We start from the raw sequence: 23,829 nt of genomic DNA on the forward strand, positions 1-23,829 counted from the left end.
TACTGCCATTAACAAATTCAAATTGACTGGCTACTTTGGCATAGATGCACATATGCTGTTCCTATTGTGATGTGAAGCTAATGAGATTCCACAGGGAGATAAAAGCCATCCCAGCACTGCTGGAACACTAATAATGTTTTCTGAACAAAAAGCAGGCGATTCATACCACAAGCAAGTGCTGATAAAAAAAAAGCTTCTAAAAAGATCAAAGTGGGTGTCAAACTTTGGGAAGGGAGGAGGAGAATATCACCCCACAAAAGTAGCAACAAACATTGTGATGCTGAAAAGAGTAAAGAGATGGAAAACGTCTAACTGTCTAGTGGGCGGGGAGAGGGGGAACCAAATCAAACCCAACAAAACAGAGATGAAAAGACAAAGCACAAACTGTCCAAGTTTTAAAAAAAATAAAAAGGAAGTTAGGAGATCAATACAGAAGGCTTTAGTAATGGAAATATCATTTCATGCCAAATCAAATCAAAATAGCACATGCAATATCTCATTTTTGGGATATATTTTTCTTCCATGCAAGTTGAAATTGTAAGATAACTTATTTTGTGTACTAGATGATATTTGTGTATTACAGGACTTGCTTTATTGATTTCTCTTTTACAGTTCTCTCTTCTCTACACTATCTAACCCAATTCCCGTTCCCCTCACCTATCCCCTTTTGCCCCTTTTTTTTCCTGATTAGGTAGCCCCTCTATTACTGATTAGATAGCTACTGCTCTGAGTTACAGAAAAAATTTTTCCAAGAGATTTTGCAAAAAAACTTAAATTGTCACAATTTACCTGATAAAACACCCCTGTAAGTTTTTCCAAATAAAAAGAAAGATACACTATTGAAGTAAAACAAGTTTTGCTACATGAAATATCTATCCTTCCGACACATTCACATTTTACAACAGAGCCTCAAAGCAAAAAGAACTCTAAATGCAATAAAAATTGATCAAGAGACATGGCTCAGTCTTATCTTCTGAATGAACTTATATTTCTCCTGCACTGGATAAACAGATTCTGGCTTATCAAAATACAGTTGTATTTAAATTTAAACAATCACTCTGCCTCGTTAGCAGTTATTTAGATTAATCACATTTTTTAGTCTTTTCTGTTTCCAAATGGGTTATAAATATAACTCCTGAATGAGTTACATTCTTCCAGTCTATAGAGATACTTGCATTCGGAGTTCAAATTGCATATCACCAGGCTTCAATTGGATCAAACCTAATCTTTAATATGATTTTATGGGAATGAAATTTTAAATACTTTCCCCTCTAACAGTAACAATTAGGCCCCAGCAAGAGAGTACAGTTGTCTAGGTATTTGCTCACTCTGAGAAACCACATGCTGAGCCCACATTGTTGCTCAGCAGTACAGTGAAGACAGGTATTCCTTCGTTCCTTATCACATCTGACTGCTCAGCTTGCTTGCTTGGTAAGGTTATAAATAGCTCATGAGATCAACACACAGCGATAAGCACACAAGCTTTTCTGCTTTTCTGAATCAAATCAGCCTCTCTCTGCTTTTCTTATCTAATCAATGGCACTACAAAAGGCAGTAGTTCTTGGGGGTTCCACTTTTCAAAAGAGGACAGTACCCAGGATTGGCAAAATTTTATCAGTGTAGCATAATGGTTCTCCAAACAATAGAGCTGTTTTCAAAAATTCCATTCCTTGATAATCATTTGAAATGTATAAAAGTTCATGTTATCTAAACAAAGATAGTAGAATTGAAAGATAATACAAGATGTACACATTGAAATGTAACAACTGTGAGGTGCCATATATTTTTAATGAAGAATGTGAGCAGAAGAATATGTACACAACTCATAGGTAATATGCTTAAGTTATAGTTGGCATATGAGTACACATTATTAGGGTACATTTGGGCACACATTCAACATATGCACCATTCGTGGCATGGACTCAATTTCCCTCCATACATTGTCTGGTTGGTACGCGAGAGGCATGCACAGAGTGCAGGCACTTTCCCCTCACTCCCTGATAGGGATGAAAAAGCAAGCTGTGTCCCAGAGTGCACGGATGCTGCCCACCCCCCCTCCAAAAATTCCACACTTGAAGGCAGCTCCTAACCCGGCTCTCTGCCCTTGGCCAGACAGAGGCCTGTGGTGGTGGTGATGAGGCGGGGGGGGAGGGGGGGGGAGAGAAAAGTAAGGATGGGCCCAATCCTTACTTTTAAACTTTCCATTGACCCCCTGCAATACTGTTGCAGGCCACCAGGGCTCTGCAGACCACAGGTTGGGAACCACTGGTATAGCAGATTAATTTAAAAAGTGCAATTTTGTTTATGGGTGTATAAGGTTAAATGAGTGCTTCCACAGAATGTGACAAAAAGCATAAAGATAGGGGTGTAGAAGTATTACCTTGCACTATTATAAAGGCAGCCTGGAAAATAATCTGTTTAACATTGAGACTGACTTAAAAACCTAACAAAGGATGTTAAAGTACAGGAATTGCTATATTGGATTATACCAGTTGTTCCTTTGCTCTAGTATTTTGTCTGAGAGTGGCCTGAAAGAGGTTAAAAAGATGCGTGTAAAAAAGGCATATCAAATCCCATTTAGTTGGTTAACTGGTTGTTTAACTGGTAATTGATTAAAGGGACATTCCAGCCCAGCTGATGCACACCTCCCCTCAGCCTGATGCTGAGCTGGAATGCCACTCCACTCCCAGTCACAGCAGCCCCAGCTTGTAGGGTATCCTGGCTCACTGTGGACAAAAGCTGCTCCAGGCCCCTGGACCAACCCTCTGTCCAAGGCAGGCGGGTAGCCGCTCCAGCCTTACTGATTAACCTTAACTGCTAAGACTCACACTATTGGTTAAACTTGAACATCCCTAGTGTAAAATTCTTGTAGTAGATGTTTTTGACCTAGAGGTTGGCTTATAGAATCACAGAGCTGGAAGAAACCTCAGAAGGCCATCAAGTCCACCCTGATGCCCAAGGCAGGAGCAATCTCCAATTAAATCAACCCAGTCAGAGCTTTGTCAAGCCGAGACTTAAACACCTCTAGGGATGGAGACTCCACTACTTCCCTAGGTAACCCATTCCAGTGTTTCACCACCCTCCTTGTAAAATAGTTTTTCCTAATATCCAACCTGGACCACACCCACTGCAACTTGAGACCATTGTTCCTTATTCTGCCATCCATCACTACTGTGAAAAGCCTTTCTCCATCCTTTTCAGAACCTCCCTTCAGGAAGTTGAAGGCTGCTATCAAATCCCCCCTCACTCTTCTTTTCTGTAGACTAAATAGACCCAACTCCCTCAGCCTCTCCTCGTAGGTCATATGCTCCAGCCCCCTAAACTTTTTGGTCACCCTCCGCTGGACCTTTCCCAATGCATCCACATCCTTCCTGTAATTGGGGGCCCAGAACTGGACAATACTCTAGCTGTGGTTTCACCAGAGCTGAATAAAGAGGTATAATCACATCTCTGGATCTACTGGCAATGCTCCTCTTAATGCAACCTAATATGCCATTAGCCTTCTTGGCTACAAGGGCACACTGTTGACTCATATCCAGATTCTCATTCCACTGTAACCCCCACGTCCTTTTCTGCAGAACTGCTGCTTAGCCAGTTGGTCCCCCCAGCCTGTAACAATGCTTGGGATTCTTCCGTCTCAAATGCAGGACTATACACTTGTCCTTGTTGAACCTCATCAGATTTCTTGTGGCCCAATCCTCCAATTTGTCTAAGTCACTCTGGACTCTATGCCTGCCCTCCAGCATATCTACCTCTCCCCCTAGCTTAGTGTCATCTGCAAACTTGCTGAGGGTGCAATCCATCCCCTCATCCAGGTCATTAATAAAGATGTTGAACAAAACTGGTCCCAGAACCGAACCTTGGGGCACTCCACTAGAAATCGACCGCCATCCTGACATCGAGCCGTTGATCACTATCCACTGGGCCCAACCTTCCAGCCAACTTACTATCCATCTTACTGTCCATTTATCCAATCCACATTACCTTAACTTGCTGGCAAAAATATTGTGGGAGACTGTATCAAAAGCCTTGCTAAAGTCAAGTTATATCGCATCCACTGACTTCCCCATATCCACAGAGCCAGTTACCTCATCAGAGAAGCTAATCAGATTGGTCAGGCACGACTTGCCCTTCATGAATCCATGCTGACTATTCCTGATCACCTTCCCCTCTTCCAACTGCTTCAAAATGGATTTCTTGAGGATCCCCTCCATGATTTTTCCAGAGACTGAGGCAAGACTGACCAGCCTATAGTTCCCTGGATCGTCCTTCATCTCTTTCTTAAAGATGGGCACTAGATTTGTCTTTTTCCAGTCACCCAGGATTTTTCCCAATCTCCATGACTTTTCAAAGATAATGGCCAAAGGCTCCTCAATGATATTTGCCAACTCCTTCAGTACCCTTGGATGTATTAAGTCCGGACCCATGGATTTATGTACGTTTAGCTTTTTGAATAGTTCCTAACCTGTTCTTTCCCCACCAAAGGCTGTCCACCTTCATCCCATATTGCATCTCTTAGCGCATTAGTCTGGGAGCTGACCTTGTCCGTGAAGACAGAGGCAAAGAAAGCACTAAGTACTTCAGCTTTCCCCAAATCATCTGTCACTAGGTTACCGCCCTCATCCAGTAGGGGCCCCATATGCTCTCTGATCACCTACTTCCTGCTAACATGCCTGTAGAAACTTTTCTTGTTATTCTTCTCATCCCTTGCGAGTTGCAATTCCAATTATGCTTTCGCCTTCCTGGTAACTCCCCTGCGTTCTCGAGCTATACATTTATACCCCTCCCTACTCATCTGTCCAAGTTTCCAGTTTTTGTAAGCTCCCTTTTTGTGCCTAAGTTCACCAAGGATTTCCCCGGTGAGCCAATCCGGATTCTTACCATATTTGCTTCTTTTGCTATGCATTGGAATGGTTTCTTTCTGTGCCTTCAATAAGGCTTCTTTAAAATACTGCTCTCCTGGGCTCCTTTCCCCTTCATGTTAGCATCCCAGGAGATTCTGCCCAGCAGGTCCCTGAGGGAGTCCAAGTCTGCTTTTCTGAAGTTCAAGGTGTGTATTTTACTACTCTCTTTCCTTCCTTTGCTCAGGATCCTGAAATCTACCATCTCATGATCACTGCTTCTCTGGTTGTCACCTACCTTTACTTCCCCTATTAGTTCCTCCCTGTTTGTGAGCAGCTTAAGCTGCACACAGACCCTTGCTGGATCCTGCAGCACTTGTACCAAGAAGTTATCCCCAACATTCTCCAAAAACTTCCTGGACTGTCTGGGTACTGCCATATTGGTCTCCCAACAGATGTCAGGGTGATTAAAGTCCCCCATGAGAACCAGGGCCTGAGATCTGGAAACTTCTCTCAGTTGTCCGAAGAAAGCCTCATCTACCTCATCCACCTGATTCGGCGGCCTGTAGCACACACCAACCACAACATCACTGCTCTTGCTTACACCTCTAACCTTGACCCACAGACTCTCAACAGGCTTTTCTCCCTCTATATACTGGAGTTCTGAGCAATCATTGTGCTCTCTTACATACAGTGCAACTCTTCCTCCTTTTCTCCCCTGCCTGTTCTTCCTGAACAGTTTATACCCTTCTATGACAGCGCTCCAGTCATGCGAGTCATCCCACCAAGTCTCTGTTATCCCAATCAAATCATAGATCTTGGACTGGGCCTGGGCCTGGGACTCCAATTCTTCCTGTTTGTTACCCAGACTTCTCGCATTGGTGTACAAACACCTTATATAACCAGCTGATTGCCCTAGCCTCTCCATTTGAATCAAGAGTCCTCCTTTGTTGCTTGTTCCTCTTTGCATTTCTTCCCAGTATCCGATTTCCCCACTCCCCTCAGGGTTTTGGTCACCGTCCCCCAAAGAACCTAGTTTAAAGCCCTCCTCACTAGGTTTGCAAGCCTGCCCGCGAAGATGCTTCTTCCTCTCTTCGTTAGGTGGATCCCATCTCTTCCAAAAATTCCTTGTGGCTGGAACAGAGTCCAATGGTCGAAGAAACCAAAGCCTTCTCTCTGACACCACCTGCGCAACAACGCATTTACTTCCTCAATTCGACGATCCCTACCCAGTCCTTTCCCTTCAACAGGGAGGATGGACGAGAACACCACTTGCGCTCTGAATTCTTTGATCCGTCTTCCCAACTCTATGTAATCCACAGTAACCTACTCAAGGTCATTCTTGGCCATATTGTTAGTTCCCACATGGAGAAGCAGGAAGGGGTAGCGATCCGAAGGTCTGATCAGTTTTGTAAGCCTTTCAGTCACATCCTGAGTACGAGCTCCCGGTAAACAGCACCCCTCTCGAGATTCCAGATGGATGGCTCAGTCCCTCATAAGGGGGAGTCCCCGACCACCACCACCCGCCTTCTTCTTTTGGGGGTGGTGGTCGTGGAACTCCCATCCCTAGAACTATGCATCCCATGCCTACCAATAGAAGTGGTTCCCTTCCGATTTCTTCCTTGTGAGGACCTCAATCATAAGGGCTGACATCCAAAACTAATGTATCTATGAATGGTTTCAACATTTATATAATGATCTATTGTTTTAAAATCCTACTAAACTCTTGTCTTCCATGAGATACTGTGGCAACAAATTCCACAGGTTAATTATGCCTTGTGTAGAAAAATTTCTTGTATTCGTTTTTAATATGCTGCCTTGCAATTGAATTTAGTGCCTTTTCACTCTTGTATTATTGAAAAGAGTAAAGTAGTATACTTGAGATGAATAAACAGATCCTACTCAATCTCTAAGAAAAAAGCCTGAGAATCACTATCTTTTGTAAAACAGGAGCAAAAGTACTTTGGTGAGGTCACAAAAAACAGAAAAGAAGAAAATATATTCATTCATCAGCTTTAGGGCTGTTAAATGATTTTTTTAAAATCACATTTAATTGCAAAATTTTAAAAAAATCCTGATTAATCAGTTTTAATTGTGTTGTGAAACAATAACAGATCAGCATCTGTTTCCAAATATATTGATTTCCAATTATAACACAGAATACAAAGTGTACATTGCTCACTTTATATTATATGTTATTACAAATATTGGCACTGGAAACATAGAAACAAAAGAAACACAGGCAATACCGCCCTGTTCTAGCCCTTCTGCCACCAGTGGAGCAGAGTCCCAGAGCTGGTGACAGCAGAAAGGCCAGCATTGACTGAGCCAGGACAGAGTGTGTGTGTGTGTGGGGGGGGGGGGGGAGGGGGCACTCCGGGGAAGAGGCAGACACCCTGCCTCTTTCCTTGAGTGTCCTCCTTCCCTGCTCCTCTCCCGCCCTCTCTGAGTTTGAGTGCCGCAAATGAGTTATTTGTGGTGGTCTGGAAGCTCTTGGGTGAGGGAAGAGTTGCTGAGCATGGTAGCCAGCTTTTCCCCATGAATGCTCCAGCCTGGAATCACCCATGGGGATGTTGAACCATGCTCAGCCTATGTAAGTCTGGACCACAGAGGTTGAACCTGTAGTATTCTGCAACTCACCTCACAGAAGTACTGTAGTGCAATCTCATTGCGAACTTTAGAAATGCAGAATTATTTTTTTACATAACTTCAGTCAAAAACTAAACGTAAAACTTTAGAGCCTACAATTCCATTCTGTCCTACTTCATGTTCGGCAAATTGCTATGACAAACATTTACAAGACATAATGCTACCCAATTCTTATTCACAATACCACCTGAAAAAGTGAGAACAGGCATTTGCATGCACTGTTGTAGCCGCTGTTCCAAGATATTTACGTGCCAGATATACTAAACATTTATATGCCCTTTCATGCTTTGACCACCAGTCCAGAGGACATGCTTATCCTAAACTTATCAGTTAATCTTCGCAGGATGCGGAGCAGCCTCTGCAGCAAGCCTGGGCCTGCCGTGGGCAGAGGCTGCTTTGCGGCAGCAGCCCCTGTCCACGGGGAGTCCTCCCTGTGGACAGAGGCTGCTCTGCATCCCGTGGAAGCAGCACAGGCTGTTTTGTGGCAGCCTTTCCCACCCCCTCCACATCTCACCAGCCTCTGTCTGTGGGGAGCTCGGACCCCCCGTGGACAGGGGATGCTGTCACCGCACACTGCTGCCTCAGTATCAGAGGCAGCAGCATGGGGTGGCAGGTGGCCTCCCCCCAGGAGTGGGCCAGAGTGTACTAGCAGCTGGCCCCACCCTCAGGGACTATAGAATAGACAGTTAACCACTAAGAATTCATGCTGTTAGTCTGCTATTCTATTACCCGCTATCCAACATTCCTAGTGTGGTCTGACGCACATTCATTTTCATCATCTGTATCAGATGCCACCCAAGAGAAGGGTGATTTTCTTTTTTGGTGGTTCAGGTTCTGTAATTTCCAAATCAGAGTGCTGTTTTTTTAAGAATTCTCACAGCAGGTTTTGCACCTCATCTCTCAGATTTTGGAAGGCACTTCAGATTCCTAAGCCTTGGGTCAAGTGCTGTAGTTATCTTTAGACATCTCCTATTGGTACTGTGACAAAGCTCCTCTGCCTTGGTGGGTCCCGAGCTTTCAGGCAGACTGCTCATCTCAAAGGCTCATGGCAGCCTTCGATTCAGGCACTTTCCCTGGGCAGAAGCTTGCCATTTATTTAGCCACCCTCGTTACTGGCGAGCATGGGGAAAGGAGAGGGGACCAAATCCCATGGTCTCTGCTGCTCCTCTAAGTGGTGCAGGGACAGAACAGACTTTTTTCCAAATTAGTCTTTCCCTTTTGGATCATTCCCCTGTCAAATCAACTCTCTCTCATGGGGTACGTCTAGACTACAAGCCTCTTTCGAAAGAGAGCGTCTAGACTGCAACCTCTTCTTTCAAAAAAGTGAGTCGCTTTTTCGAAAGAGCACCCAGGGAATCTGGATGCTCTCTTTCGAAAAAGCCCTGTTTGCATTCAAGAATGCCTTTTTTCGAAAGAGCACTTTTGAAAAAAGGCGTTCTTCCTCGTGAAATGAGGAGTACCACTATCGAAAGAAAAGCCACGTTCTTTTGATTTAATTTCGAAAGAACGTGGCTGTAGTCTAGACGCAGGTGAAGTTTTTTTGAAAAAAGGCTACTTTTTTCGAAAAAACCCTGCAGTCTAGACACAGCCATGGTGTAATGGGAGTGGAGGGAACCTGGGCCCACCCCTCTATTCCAGGTTCCAGTCCAGGGACCCTGTGATAGCAGCTGTCTATAACATCTCCAGTATCAGCTGCGTGACAGCTACAATCCCCTGGGCCACCTCCCCATGGCTCTCCCCAGCCCCTTCCTTATCACAGGCTCTTCCTCCTGGTACCTTTTCTCTATAGTTTTCCTGAAGGATAAGATTTGGTGGCAGTGTCCAAAACCTCCAAGAGAACCAAGAACATTTAATCTGCTTAGTTTTCTTCTTTGGACTTGAACAGACATTTATTTTTGCTTAACCAGCTACAGCCAAGTACTGATCATGCAAGCAAGCAATCAGCTAGGTGACCCTTGAACAGTCCATCTTCTCTCTTTGAGCAGGCATCATCAATAGCCCAATATTCAGCTCATGCATGCATTCATTCCACACATTATTTTATTCAGATATTATTGACAAGAATACATCTTCATACATTACAATACTTATGTGCCCTTGTAATGGTGACAATTGTGCCCTGAACGTCATTAGTTTGGAACTGCAAACCTCTTAGACAAGGACCCGGATGCATAGCAAGAAATGCAAATAGCCTCAGGAACTGTCAATGATGTACTACAGTGTCTCCTCCTGGCAAGAAATTAGCATTTGAAAATTTGGAGAAGTAGAACCTCAAAAACTAGGATATATAGGGATACTCAAAGTGCTCTTTTCTGGAAGGTATGTTTTATTTCACATGTTCAGTTCTCTTGTGGTTGCCTTTGGCTTGCCTTATTATCACAGGATTTTGTAAATTGCAATTTTAGACTATGATCATCTCCTTATATTACCAACAGCTTGTTGAATAAGATAGAAACATGATTCGCCTTATAAAACATGTACATATACATTTAAGTCTACACATTATTTTATCATCCATAATGTCCTCCTACCTCTAGATATTTTAAATATCACAACTAACTGCACAAAGGAAAAATCTAAGCAACTGTTTAACAATTAATCAAAAAATAATGTACTAATTTGCTGGCTGGTTTTATCAACTTTCTCAAATTTCTTGAAAGTTGGGTTCAAATGTTGGTAAGATCTCAAAGAAACCTGGAGGATTGTTTAGTCCCTGCTGTACTTTGGAAACCAGCATAGAACTAACTTGCAGTCTTATTACTGGGAATCTCTTTTAAGGGTAACCCAGTTTTAGACTACCAGGTGTACTGTAGGTTCAAAACTCAATTTGCAGTTATATTTGGGCATTTACACATGGTCAAATGGATCAAATAACTAATGGGAAGAGGGGGAGTTGCTAAGGAAAAATAAATTACAATTAGACAGAGAAACTATATTTTGTTACTGAAGGGCTCAACTGATATAGTTGAGGCTAGAAGTTGGCTGCAAGTAGAGTGTTTGATTCATGGCTCTACAATAAAAACAACAGTACCATCCTTTTTTTCTTCTGCTTTTCTTTTGAATGAGAAGCTATGAAGTTACAATATGATCTTTCAGTTCTCTGCCCATCTCTTTAGAGTTTTACACTCCTCATCTCTTTTTCAGATTTCACAGCAAAATATAAACACAGTAAATATTTCTAAAAATCGTGTCTTATTCCTCCTCCTATGTTACTGAATGAAGATATATGAGATGTTAAAATAGGGATGTTAGAGATCAAAACAGTCACCACACCTGCTGAGTTGAAATGTCAGAAAAATATGGAAACAGAAACCTTTTCTCTATTGTTTGTGGTTTTGTCCTTTCAAATATTCCCACGGCCCCATTTTTAAGTTCCATTCTCTGAGATTTACCCTGCTGGTAGATTTGATGGCTATAAAGCTTATTCACCCCAGGACGAAGTTCAAGAAGTCTCCAGGGAACCTTACTAAATGACTGTACACTTTAGCGGTAATGGGCCCACTGGGAGTTTTCCCCCTTGGTATTACACACAGATGGGTATCCTATCTAATGAGGAGGAGAGAAAAGGCTTGCTGACACAGCCAAAGGTTGCAAACAAAAGTCAGGACAAATTTAGCTTCATTTGACAGGGTTAGATAAAGGCTCATGGGTCTCTGGTCCTTAACCTAAAAAGTCATGCTGCAGTCCTGTGAGAATTTGACAGGTTTGCAACTTCCATAAGCAGGTATCTTTTGAGCTCCAGATGTTGTTATATTGTCATTGACGAGAGTTTGGGAAGTACGTTCAGCTTTTTAAAAATAAATGTCCTTGCCCTTCAAAACAATGATGCATTCTGCAGTGTTAAGGAAACAGAGTCAAAGGGCTTCCCAGCCTCCTTGGCAAAAGTCACTGTTGATCTTCTGAGAAGGTGAAAAAAATTGCCATTTCCACAAAGGGTGAACACTGATTGTCCATGAAATCTTTCTTGATGTGTATACAGATATATTGTGATATGGGTAGATAGGCAGAAATGAATTTTAAAAAATGGCAGGGAAACATTTATACTGAAGATTTAGGTATGTCAGAGTACAATCATTTTTCAACACATTATCTGACTCCCTGTAGTTCATTCTGCTATACCTGAACCTCCTTAATCCAGGTGTCCCTGAACTAGGAATCTCCAAGGTTTGGATCCTGATAGGGAGAGCTACAGCTCCCCCTTCCTCTCACCTGGAAAAATAGCAGTGCAGTTAAGCGCTTCTCTGGAGACTCTTCCCACCCTGGTCCCACAGCGATTGGAGGTGGTACCTGGGAATGGTGGGATGTGTGGAGCCATGTGTGCTCCTGGGAGTGGGGCACCGAGTAAGTGCTCCACCTCCATCCCCCTCACGCCCAGGTCTTGTGCCCCCATTCCCCTTCATGCACCTTCTCTCCCAGATCCTGCACCCTCTCTGCCAGCATGCTCCTGCACCCACCCTCCCTTCCTCGAAGCTAGAATTTGTTTACCCTTCAGTATGGCAAACACCTATGTTATGGAAAATTCCAGATTCCTGTATAGCCTATTTCCCAAGACTGCAGGATTAAAGACGTTCAAGTGTATATCATTATTCCAAGGTATTAAAAAGAATTTGATGGGAGCATAACTTCAGAGAATAAAAAAAGAAAAATTACAACAACAGGTGATTATGTGGAATCACAGCATTTTCCAGCAGCTGTTCAGAAATGTTGACTATATTTTTCATCGATCCTAGTTTTAATTTATTTCACTATTAGTGCACAGTTATAAAATCTGCTAGTGACACTCAGGAAGTAATATCTTGCATTTCTATAATGCTTTTCATCCAATGCACTCAAACCAATGCAAAGAAGATACAGTGCTCCTTTGAGGCAGGAAAGTATAATCCCTATGTTAAACACTGGGAAACCAATACACTAAGGGTACGTCTAAACTACACCCGTGTCGGCAGAGAGATGTAAATTAGACATATCGAAAGGGCTGCTGGAGAGAGGAAGTATTATCTAATGGCTTGAACAAAGAACTTAAAACACCATGCATAATAGACATGTTCTCATTGTTGCCACTAACTCATTGTGCTATCTTGAATAATCACTTACCTCATTGGGTGTGTCTAAACTACACCCCTTTGTCAGCAGAGATGTAAATTAGACACATCGAAGGGTCAAATTAAACGGGAATTTAAATATCCCGTGCTTCATTAGCATAATGGCAGCCGCAGCTTTTTTTTTTTCAAAATGGAGCTTTTCGAAACCCACCCCCGACAGTTTAGACTCACATTTTTTGTACAGGATCTTTCGAAACATGGCATTTCTGTCGAAAATGCCATGTCTAAACTGCGCCTTTTTTTCCAAAAAGCCCCATTTTGAAAAAAAGTGGCGGCTGTCATTATGCAAATGAAGCACGGGATATTTAAATCCCCATTTCATTTGCACTTTCGATGTGTCTAATTTACATCTCTCTGCGGACAGAGGAGTGTACTTTAGCCACACCCAATGAGGTAAGTGATTATTCAAGGTAGCACAATGAGTTAGTAGTAAAAATGAGAACCTAACTTAAACACCATGCATAATAGACCTTTGCTCAAGCCATTAGATAATACTTCCTCTCTCCAGCAGCCATATATTTTGTATTTTAAATTAATCTGTTTTTTATTAGCTGATTAGTTTGCCTGGACAGGAATGAATCTAATTTATTATTCAGATACTTTAATTCTATTTCAAATATGAATGAAATTGTAGATTGTAGATCAGTGGTCCCCAATGTGCTGCCTGCAGGTGCTATGGCGCCCGCTGGGGTATTAACGTGCACCTGTCGAGTGCTCGGGGCCGGTCCTGCCCCGCGTGCGTGCGTGGTGCCAGTGCACTGCTCACAGGGAAATTGTTCCATATGCTTAATAGATTTTGTTGCCCTTCTCTGTGCCCTTTCCAATTTTAATATATATTTTAGATGAAGAGACCACAACTACACAGAGTATTAAAGGTGTAGATTTATATGTCAATTTTGGTGGGGTTTTTTATGTATGATATGCACTTGTGCTCTGAGAGCTTGGCAGAGAGACCAATAACTTATTTCTTATAAAGCCCCTTGACAGATATGAGATGGTTAAAGTCTTTTCACTACTGGTCTGTGTTGAAGCCAGAATCCTAGATATTTCACTGAATTTAATTAACTTAACATTTTAAAAGGACATTTAATGAGTTTAATGTGTTGAAGTGACAGTACTAGTGAAAAAAAACTTCCCATTATCCACAGGAGAGGGGTATGTGGGCAAAGGGATTACAGGCTTCTCCTATATTTCCTCAAACTACTTCACTTCTGACCTAATAGGCCACCATCAGGGAGGGGAAGTCCACTGTATATGCTTAAGCTTCTGCCAAACTAATTTTTATGTTCATTTTGTATCTATAGAAAATACTCTAATTATTGCCCGAGTGAGATGCTAGGTAAAATTATAGGGCCCAATAGCACCCAGTGTGATGGTGGCTATTATGTGGATTGACAAGTAAGAACTGTATTGAGACCTCCAGCTTGCTTCACAAACTATTATGCAGTCATTGGGCTGGCTTTGAACAAGTGGCATGAAAATAAAAGAATTCCTCATCTTTTTACCAATTATATTTACAGTTTAGAATATGTAGCTGCTACTTCTACCCATGTGTTAAAACTGATTGTATTGAGGTGAGAACTATTACTTAGCAAATTGATTGGTCCTTTTTAAAAACGTGTTAAAACATCTAAGGAATGCCTATTTTGATGAATTACAATACCTTTATCTCTCAAATGTTGTAGACACTTCACAAACACATAAAAAGGTTCTGTTTCTCCCTCATGAGATCATAATGTAAACCACATATGGAGAATTTCAGGATGCACTTAATTACATAAACCTGAACCTGTTCCATTGCAATAATTACTTCAAGACATTACTGATAAATGATTATTAAGATTAATTCTACACTAAAATATTTTACACTGCATTCTTCTCTATCTTACACAGAAAAGAAAATATTTTTGTGGAGAGAGAAGAGTTAACTGATGAAAGACTCCTTTACCTGTCTTTGAGTAAAGAAAGAATTACAGTGGTATTCTTTCTGCCTTAATGCTAGTCAAGGAGGGACTGCTACCTACCTCCCAAAAAGCTGTCACTTTGATCTTTAGCAGGTTAATATCATAGGTCAAAACTGCTTTTCTTCTGACTGCACATGAAATCCTGGGAGGGAGTTCTAAAACTTGGACACATTTATGCACAAATACAGGTGATACAACTTTAGTTTTGACCCCTGCTTTTATGCCCTTTAGAGTCCCTGACCCATAGTTGTTACATAAACTACAGAAGTAGATGAAAGGAATATAGTAGCTTGAGCCTTATATTCCTTGAACTGTGGCTTGAATGCAATGAAATTGGAATTTAAAGCCCAGCTCAGATTGAACTTCTAGCATTCTGACCAGAGGACTTTACAGAGAAATTTTATTTCACTTGCCTTGAAAAAAAGCACACTATCTAAAGTGTCTTTCAACTATTGGCAGGTTTATACTTAGTGGGCTTATTTTCATCTCATACCATTCTCACATTTGAAGAATATCCGCCCTATTTCAGTGGAATTACTTTAGTTTAAAGGAGCATAAGAGGACAGGAAGACCCAATAGCTAGCTTTAAGATAAAATGTTCAAGTCTGTCAGGGCTGATCCCCACTCTGGCACCACAAGTGCAGAAGGTGGGAGTTCACAAAGACTTTAAATAGCTTGGCCTCTAGGTACTGCTTACAAAAAACAAAACAAAACAAAACAAAAAATCCAGTCTCACAGATAGATTGCCTCTGAGAAATAAACAAAGCAATTGCTACCACCAAGTAAAACGAACTCCTTTCTTCTTGAACCTGGGAAGAAAGCACTTGGACTTCCTTCCCCAGGGGTAACCCAAGATCCTCTGCCACAAGAGAGCTTAAAAAAAACAAAGAGAAAAACAAGCTGCAGTCTCTGGTAGCTGACCTCGTAGTCTGAGTCTTGTAGACATACAGAAAGAAGACCTACTGTACTTTCCCAGACATAAAAATCAAATCATCACCTTTAAAAAGTTATTTTTATCAACAAAACAAAAGCTATACTTGATAAAGCATATTTGATTGCTAGGTGTTACAGAGCACCTAAGTAAAACAAATTAAAACAGAGAGAAAATCTCTGGGAACAACTCTTAGACGGTGAATGGGGGAGGGGAGGGGAGGCATAGATTCACACAGAGCAATTCCAACCAAATCACAAAAACAAAGACAAATACCCTCATCGTGACTAGATACACTTTTCTTCTTTAAAAGCGACGAGGAGTCCTGTGGCACCTTAGTGTAGACTAAGGGTATGTCTACACTACCACCCTAGTTCGAACTAGGGTGGTAATGTAGGCAACCGAAGTTGCAAATGAAGCCTGGGATTTGAATTTCCCGGGCTTCATTTGCATCTCGCCGGGCGACGCCATTTTTAAATGTCCGCTAGTGCGGATTCCGTGCCGCGCGGCTACACGCGGCACGGACTAGGTAGTTCGGACTAAGCTTCCTAGTGAAACGAGGAGTAACGGTAGTTCGGAATAGGAAGCCTAGTCCGAACTACTTAGTCCGTGCCGCGTGTAGCCGCGCGGTACGGAGTCCGCACTAGCGGACATTTAAAAATGGTGGCGCCCGGCGAGATGCAAATGAAGCCCAGGAAATTCAAATCCCGGGCTTCATTTGCAACTCCGGTTGCCTACATTACCACCCTAGTTCGAACTAGGGTGGTAGTGTAGACATACCCTCACAGATTTATCAGAGCATAAGCTTTCGTGGGCAATTCCCACTTTGTCAGAAAGCTTATGCTCCAATAAATCTGTTAGTCTATAAGGTGCCACAGGACTCCTCAGCACTTTTCCCCTTTATTTACTCATGATCCCTTTTGGGTTCAGTCCACTTCCATGCCCCAAATTCCTTGGAGGAATGGTAATCATGCCTGGATTTAAATCATTCTGTGTCTCTCAAACTCCTGGTTTAACTCTCCCTCACAAAGAAAACTGACACGGTATCTTATACAATTCAAATTTCAGCACTCTATCCCCATTGGTTCTTCTGGATCCCTGCCAACAACCTTGTTAGCTACCTGAGTGTAACCCCTTAGTCACCAGGTGCTGGCCAGCAATACTCCTATCCATCACAAAGTCCCATTGACTTATTAAAATTAAACCACAAGAAGAGGAATTTGTTTTCAAGCAATTTGGATAAGATGACTGCTGACTTCCCCCTCTATAGAGGGTATACTTTCCCCTTTCAATTAAGGAACGCAGAAGCTTGGAATTTTAGATTTAAACTACTTAGAAAGAAATCTGAAAAGTAAGTAAGTGAAAATGATTTCTTAGGCTAAAGAGCAGAAAGTCACATAGTTTGGTCTCAGATTACCTGAGGTAAGGTCAGAGATATTCTAGGATAGAATTGTAAAGTAACCTATGAACAAAAAAGCGTATCCTATTTTTGTCCTAGTTACTATCTTCAATCATTAGAGATTATATTTTGTTCTTTGCATGTCGTGATGCAAGTTTTTTAATCACATTAATGATGACTGACACAACACAAGATTTAACTGCTTTTGTAAATTGATGGTCTTGAAAAACAAGAAGTTCTACAAGACACAGAACCCACACTTCTCTTACAGGCATTGAGTAGAAGATAAATGGTGTGGAACTTACCTTCTGAAAAACCTGATAATTGGATTTGGACCATATGTCAACCTATGAAGTAAGAAAAAAAGTTATATGCTGTATTGCGACACATGGATTCATATGAACATTTTATTAGACTAACTTTTGTCTTGAAAAATAGATAAAATACTTGAGTACTAGAAATAATCAATATAAACAAAGAGACAAAGCAGCATATTGGTTTCTTAACATTAGCAGAGACCCAATCTTTACCCGGGTTTCCAGTGTGCAGGCTGGAACTGTGTATTGCTCAACCTCAACAGAATGTTTTGGGACTTTTCTGTTGCATTCATTCACTAGACTTGATTAAGTTGAGTTAATGCTAATGAGTTAATTGCTCCAAATAATAGTCTATAAAGTCACTCTACTTCATCTTTCGAATCTGTCAAGACCCACCTAAATTACCTAAAAGAAACTGCCAACTGATAATGGCTACATGGAAGGCCAATAGACTTCCAATATTTATTTGCATCTCTCTATAGAGAACTCTTATTTACACTTAAAAAGTGACAGGAGCATCTATATTTTGTAATGGGAAATCCCCAAAACAGTTTTAGAATCTGACCACTTGTCTAGACTCAAGGCCAAATTTTACTTTGCATTCTGTTCCTTTTGTGCCAATGAAGTAGAGCAATTCAAGTTACAGTTATGCCCCTACATTTGAGTGATGCAAAAGGGATGGAATTAAAGCTAAACTGTAGCCTTAAATTTAAAAAGATGTCCAATCTTAAGCCAGTTGTTAGGATTTCCCATAACTAAAAGCAGATGGGCTGACACAAAATTTACACATTTAACACTATTAATTGAAGAGAAAAAGAAATCAGCTCATATAAATACATAGAATTTGACTTCTTTTATCTCATGCTGAAGATATCCTTGAATCCTTGTCACTGAGGATTTAACACAAGAAAACTTGTCATCTGTGAAATTACAGTGAAGGCTACACCCTTTATTATACTTTTGGATTCAACTACTGACACTTTACATACAAATACAACTAATGAAATGAGTTATAGTATTTTTATTGTAGTTTTAATATGGTAGTATGGAACCTTGAGTGCCTTGGTGCTAGGCCACCTAATAAATATTAAAAGCAGTTTCCTTTGAAATATTACACTGCCTAACCCTTTCCACTTGTTCTACAGCCCATATTAACTTCCACTGACTTCAATAACAGTTGTGTCGCTTTTGAGTTATATACACACACAAGAGCTGCAGCGTCCTGTGGGATATAACAAGAAAAACAGCAGTGCCGGACTTTTAAAGTGGTATTTTCCACATAAACAATGTTTTCTATTATCGGAGTTTCAGGACCGAGCATTTCTGGGCTAATTTTACAATAAGAGGAATAAAATAAGGAACATTTGATATATACTTATAACAGACCATTGTACATTCTCAGCACAAGAAAGCCCTGTTCACACGTGCACACGTCTGTTCACACATGTGAAAATGCCTAGAGGTTTTCAGGGTAGCTAATATACCATGTGAGAATCAGAAGGATTATATACAATAAGGTCCACACTTTTTTTAAAGTGTGTTCTATAAAGGTTATTTTGCACTTCTATGTTACCATAAATCAGTGGATGACTCATAGTGCTTTACTTGCAATAGACATGTGAATATCTAAGATACATTGCTTGTGTAATAAGAGAGGTTATTCACCTTGTGCAATAACGGGTGGTCTTTGATATGGGTGTCTCTGTGGGCGCTCCACTGTAGGTATCTTGGTGCTCCTGCATTTATAATTGGAACTTTTTAGCAGCAGTGTCCCAGCTCTGAAGCAGAGGGGAGGAAGGAGGGTTGTGAAGCACCCTCAGGACACACATTTTGAAGACCAGTTATTGCACAAGATGAGTAACCTCTCTTTTCTTCTTCAAGGGGTGTCCCTGTGAGTGCTCCACTGGTAGGTGATTATGGAGCAGTACCATGAGCATCTGGAAGGAGGGGCTTCGGGCCTGACTAGAGGGAGGCAGAGAGGACTGCCACCCCAAACTTGACACACTGTGAAGTGTAAGTATCTATTGTATAGTGTTTTGTTAAGATATGTGCAGAGGCCCATGTTGCTGCCCTATAAATGTCTGTGATGGGCCCATTATAGAGGAAGACCGTGGAGGCAGCTACCGTCCTGGTGGAGTGTGCCGCAATTGAGTTGGTAGTGCCACCTTATTGATGTCATAGCAAGCTTTAATACAATCTGTTATACGTCTTGAAAGGCTCTGTTTCAAGAGCATGTGCCCTTTGGGATGATCTGCTATGAAAATGAACTGCCTGGGAGAACATCTGAACTGTTTTTTCTATCTAGGTAAAAGGCAATCGCCTGTCGAGCATCCAAAGAGTGAAGTTGTGCTGCATTAGCATCAGGATGAGGCTTTTGGTAAAAAAAACGGGTAAGTGTATAGGTTCGTTGAGGTGGAACTGAGACATCATCTTTGGGAGAAGTTTTGGGTGTTATCTTAGCACAATCTTGTCCTTGAAGAAGATTCTAAGTGGCAGATTCACTATGAAAATGGCCAACTCACTGACTCTTCTGTCGTGATTGCGAGTAAGAAAGCTACCTTTACAGAAAGGTGTGAAAAGGAGCATATTGTCATCGGTTCAAATGGAAAGCAGGTCAAGGTGTTAAGGACAAGGTTGAGATCCCAAGAGGCACTATGGGAGAAAAATATTATTGAGACCCTTTAAAAATTTCTTGGTAGTCGGATGTGAAAAAATAGTGTGGCTATCTATGCCGTCATGCTCACTAGAAAGAACTGCTAAATGGACCTTTCTCAATGAATTTGAAAGGTTCTGTGTCTTCTATGAAAGGAAGTACTCAAAGACTATCATCAGCTGTGCTGAAGTGCTCTGTGAGTGGCCCACTTAGAGAAACCAGTGCCATTTCTGCAAATTGGTCTGTCTTGTATTCTTTTTGCAAGAGCTCATGATTAGATTCCAAACTTCTTCTGAACAGGTGAGGTCCTGTGTGATCAGCCTTGGAGGAGCCAGGCCTTGAGATGGAGCTTGTGGACATTGGGAAGGAGAACACGACTCTGGTCCTGAGATAGTATGCCCGTCCGACAATGTGGAGGGCTGGACTTGTTGCGGGACCATATCATGTCGTGCCTTCAATGTGATCGGTACCAGGGAAACATCGGTATGCGGTGTCGGTACTGACTTTGTCGGTGTCTGTACCAGCAGTTCCTGTCAGCCCTTAGTCACGGTCTGATGTGACAGTTCGGGTACCGACTGTGTCAGTATCGACGTTGTTGGCACTGATGGCGCAGGGACTGTCTTCTTAGATTTTAGTACTGAGACTGCAGGGTGTGTATCTTTTGAGGACACTGCCCTTCAGGCTTTATTTGTATTGGACTTCCCTGGTGCTTGCGCATCCCCCGAAGCCTGTACTCTGGGTGCCAAGAAAGGCTTCTGCTGAGAGGATAGACCATACAAGAGATTATCTGCTGAGAGTGAAGTGTGCTTCCTCTTAGCCATTTCGTTGGCCGGAGGCTCCTGAGATGCAGATGACCCTTGGTCAGAAGCCACTGTCGGTGAGGTATGGGTTGGTAAGGCCTGGGAAACTGCTTCTGAGGCTGGCTTCTCTACCTGCTCCATCGTGAGGCATTTTAACTGAAGCTCTCTCGTTTTTAAAGACCTCAAAGAGAGTTTCTTACAGTGATGGCAGCTCTTCGGAGAATGATCTTGCCCCACACATCAACTGGGCATGCCCATCAGAGATTGTAATAGACATTTTGCATGTCAGGTACTGTTTAAGTTCAGGGGAGCCTGGCATGACTACTCTAATCCGAATAACTACTAACAAGAGAAAATGCCTTTTTTTTCTTTTTTTTCTTAAACTAACAATTAAAAGGGTGGAGGGAGCCATGAAACAAGGGAAAGATCTAATCCTATCTAATAACTAACAATAATACCAAGTAGTAAGCATGGAGCACTGCTGGGTTCCAACCAAGCCGGGAGTGGTAAGGAAGGAATTGGGACTGTTGTCAGTGTGCATGCATTGGTATGTTTGCTGCGGTGCAAGTGGTGCTGTGTGTCTGTGTACCTTGCAGAGATACTGTAGCTAAAAAGTTCAGATTATAAATACAGGAGTGCCAAGACACCTACAGCTAAGCAGCCCCAGGGAGACCCATTTCAAAGAAGAAACATATCTGGGGCTATGCCTCCACAGCAGCGGTATTTCAGAATAACTTCAGTCTGCGTATACACAGCAAGCAGTTATTTTGACATAATGCTGACAATGTCCAGCTGGAGGACTTCTTACTCAGACTCCTGTAACCCTCATTGTACGAGGAGTAAGGGAAGTTGGAGAAAGAGTGCTCTTTCTCAGACTTCTTGCCAAAAGCTTAAATAAGCGATATGGACATAGCTCAAGTTGCATAGCTTATTTCAGCTTTAGCCCTGCTGTGTAGACGTGCCTTGAGTGACTCCATGTCTTTAATATAGCTGATCATGTATTTAAAGACTACTCATGCAAGCAGGGCCTTACAAGTTATGCTAAAGCTCAAAGAAAAATTTGATGTGGGAATTAATAAGTGACTGTCTATGGTCTGCATCATCCTTGAAATAAGAATTATAATGGCCCCTTCCAGCCTTAAACAAAAATGTATTATTTTCTAGAATTCTCCTATGAAATGGGTATATATTATCCTGTTGTTCAAATGGGGAAAACTGAGGTACAAAAAGATTAAGTGACTTGCTCGAGTTCACAGAGATACAACAGATTTCCAGGAGTCACGACTTTGTACTGTTTTGTCCACTAGACAACATTGCACCTATCTGCACACACCTAATGAAATAAAATATTCCTTGTTTTGCAATGAATAAGGCATATGGTATTTAAGTTTAATTTTATTAAAGCTGTACTATGAGATCTCATAAATGAGTCTTTTTGAACCAATGTGCCACCCTAGAGCCAGCAAAATCTCCTAAGCTCATTTATAGGAGACTGTGCTGATCTGTGTGAATATTTATCAATTTCACCCTGTCTCTATAACAAGGGCATTTCTTGTAACCTTTTGCTGGGTCTATGTCCATGCCTAAGTAATTCAGCAACAACTGACACAGAACACATTGAGCTAGAGCACTGGTCTACAGAGAGCAGATAAAAGGCCCCTTTGTATATTGCACTTCGATTCCCAAACAGGTTTCATTACTGTTGTTAAACTAGAATTAAGGTTGTGGATACTGTGGTTTCAGTGCATTTTACTTTTTAAGACTATAGGAGCTAAAAACAACAAATAGGAGTTAAGGTTACACTTCTCAAAAAAGGGACTGACTCTCACATTTACACAAGCACAACTGATGTGCTAGTGCAATTTTATCACCACCTTCAGAACATACTGTCTCAGCAGATGTAGCAAAGACGGCATCTTCCTCCCTCCTTTGTTGACCTCCAGCTTACTTCCTATAGGCCACTGTATAGATACAATTTCTTATTTGCAAATCTTATGGAAATCAAACTTACTGCAGAAACAGGTTGATCTCTCTAGTCCAGCACTCTCTTGTCCAGCAATATGCATGATCCGACATGATTTTAGTTAGATGGATGTCCACTTATTTTGGGTGTGGCCAAGTTTCTAATGGTCCCATAAAGCTTTATGGTCATCAGTCCTTTTTCTCAGTGTTCTGTGCTGTTATTTAGCACTAATTTACTCCTAAATATCTTCTAAGAGCCCAGTATGCAATAGAAGTGTTGATAATGCTGTTAGACAAATATTGGCCTCCTGTGGTTTGGCAAATTCTCTGGTTCAGCACTGGTCAGGTCCCGACGATGCCAGACTGCAGGGAGTAAAAGGTGTCAGAGTGGGCATGTCTTGCTTGTAGCCAGGAAGTGGAAATAGCCAAAAGTTTGGGCTGCTGCCCAAACAACAGCATAGCAGCTGAAGCCCAGTGAGCTGGGGAAGCGAAACTGCTGAAGCCAGATAAAAGCTCTCCACTCCTGGGGAAGAATGAGGTTTAGCACAGGATTACTTGACATTATGGAAGACAAGAAATGGACCAAGGTCACCTGAAGACAATTTAAAAAAAAAGCCATCCAGAAAAATAAGCACAGTTTAAAATGAAGAATTTTAGATCACAAGTTTTTTCAGCTATGAGGAAGAGATGTGTTTGAATGTATATCAGAATTAAGAGTTTTTAATGGCACAAGAATAAACTAATATTTCTGTGCAATTTAAGGATAGCTATGATTTTTGGTTCCTTTGCACCAGGAAGTATACTTGGCCTTGAGTGATTATGAGTTTTCTGACCAAAACAGGACTGCAGCCCTGTACAAAGTAAACACAATACATGTCCCAAAAAACTCTCAGCCTACAGCCCCAATCCTGCAAAGACTTATGCTTGGGCTTAAATGAATAATGTTAATGCTGCTCTGGAGTTATTTTTGTAATTTAATTATATTACTGTTTATACATTTTAACATTTTTGTGCAAAGGAGAAATCAAACAGTTTAAGGGTTTAGCAACAAATAGGAACAGATCCTATTTACTAAGTTCTGCTAAAGTTTGCATTCTTAAGACAGTGAATTAAACCAGGTTCGGTTTTTTTGGTGAACTTCCTTCTTTAAAATAAAGTATAGATATATAATTATTCTGATTTTTCCCATGATTGCAGTGTAGACAGAAGAG

At 41.5% G+C, this 23,829-nt stretch overlaps 1 protein-coding gene across 2 annotated transcripts in view; it reads right to left on the minus strand.

The window, feature by feature from the left end:
* Window positions 1-23,829, minus strand: part of MED27 (mediator complex subunit 27) — a 255,637-nt gene that overhangs the window by 15,601 nt on the left and 216,207 nt on the right. The window contains exons 6-7 of one of the 2 annotated variants that reach the window (XR_012897207.1): window positions 22,668-23,141; window positions 17,192-17,233 (exon numbers count right to left, since the gene is read on the minus strand). Coding sequence is in view for 1 of the 2 variants with exons in the window: in XM_075905682.1 (XP_075761797.1) it covers window positions 17,192-17,233 (42 nt within the window). In the remaining variant the exon portion in view is untranslated. The remainder of the gene's footprint in view (window positions 1-17,191; window positions 17,234-22,667; window positions 23,142-23,829) is intronic. The other variant, XM_075905682.1, reaches the window with a different exon arrangement.

Source organism: Pelodiscus sinensis, chromosome 22 (genome assembly GCF_049634645.1).
Source record: "Pelodiscus sinensis isolate JC-2024 chromosome 22, ASM4963464v1, whole genome shotgun sequence".
Lineage (NCBI taxonomy): Eukaryota > Metazoa > Chordata > Testudines > Trionychidae > Pelodiscus > Pelodiscus sinensis.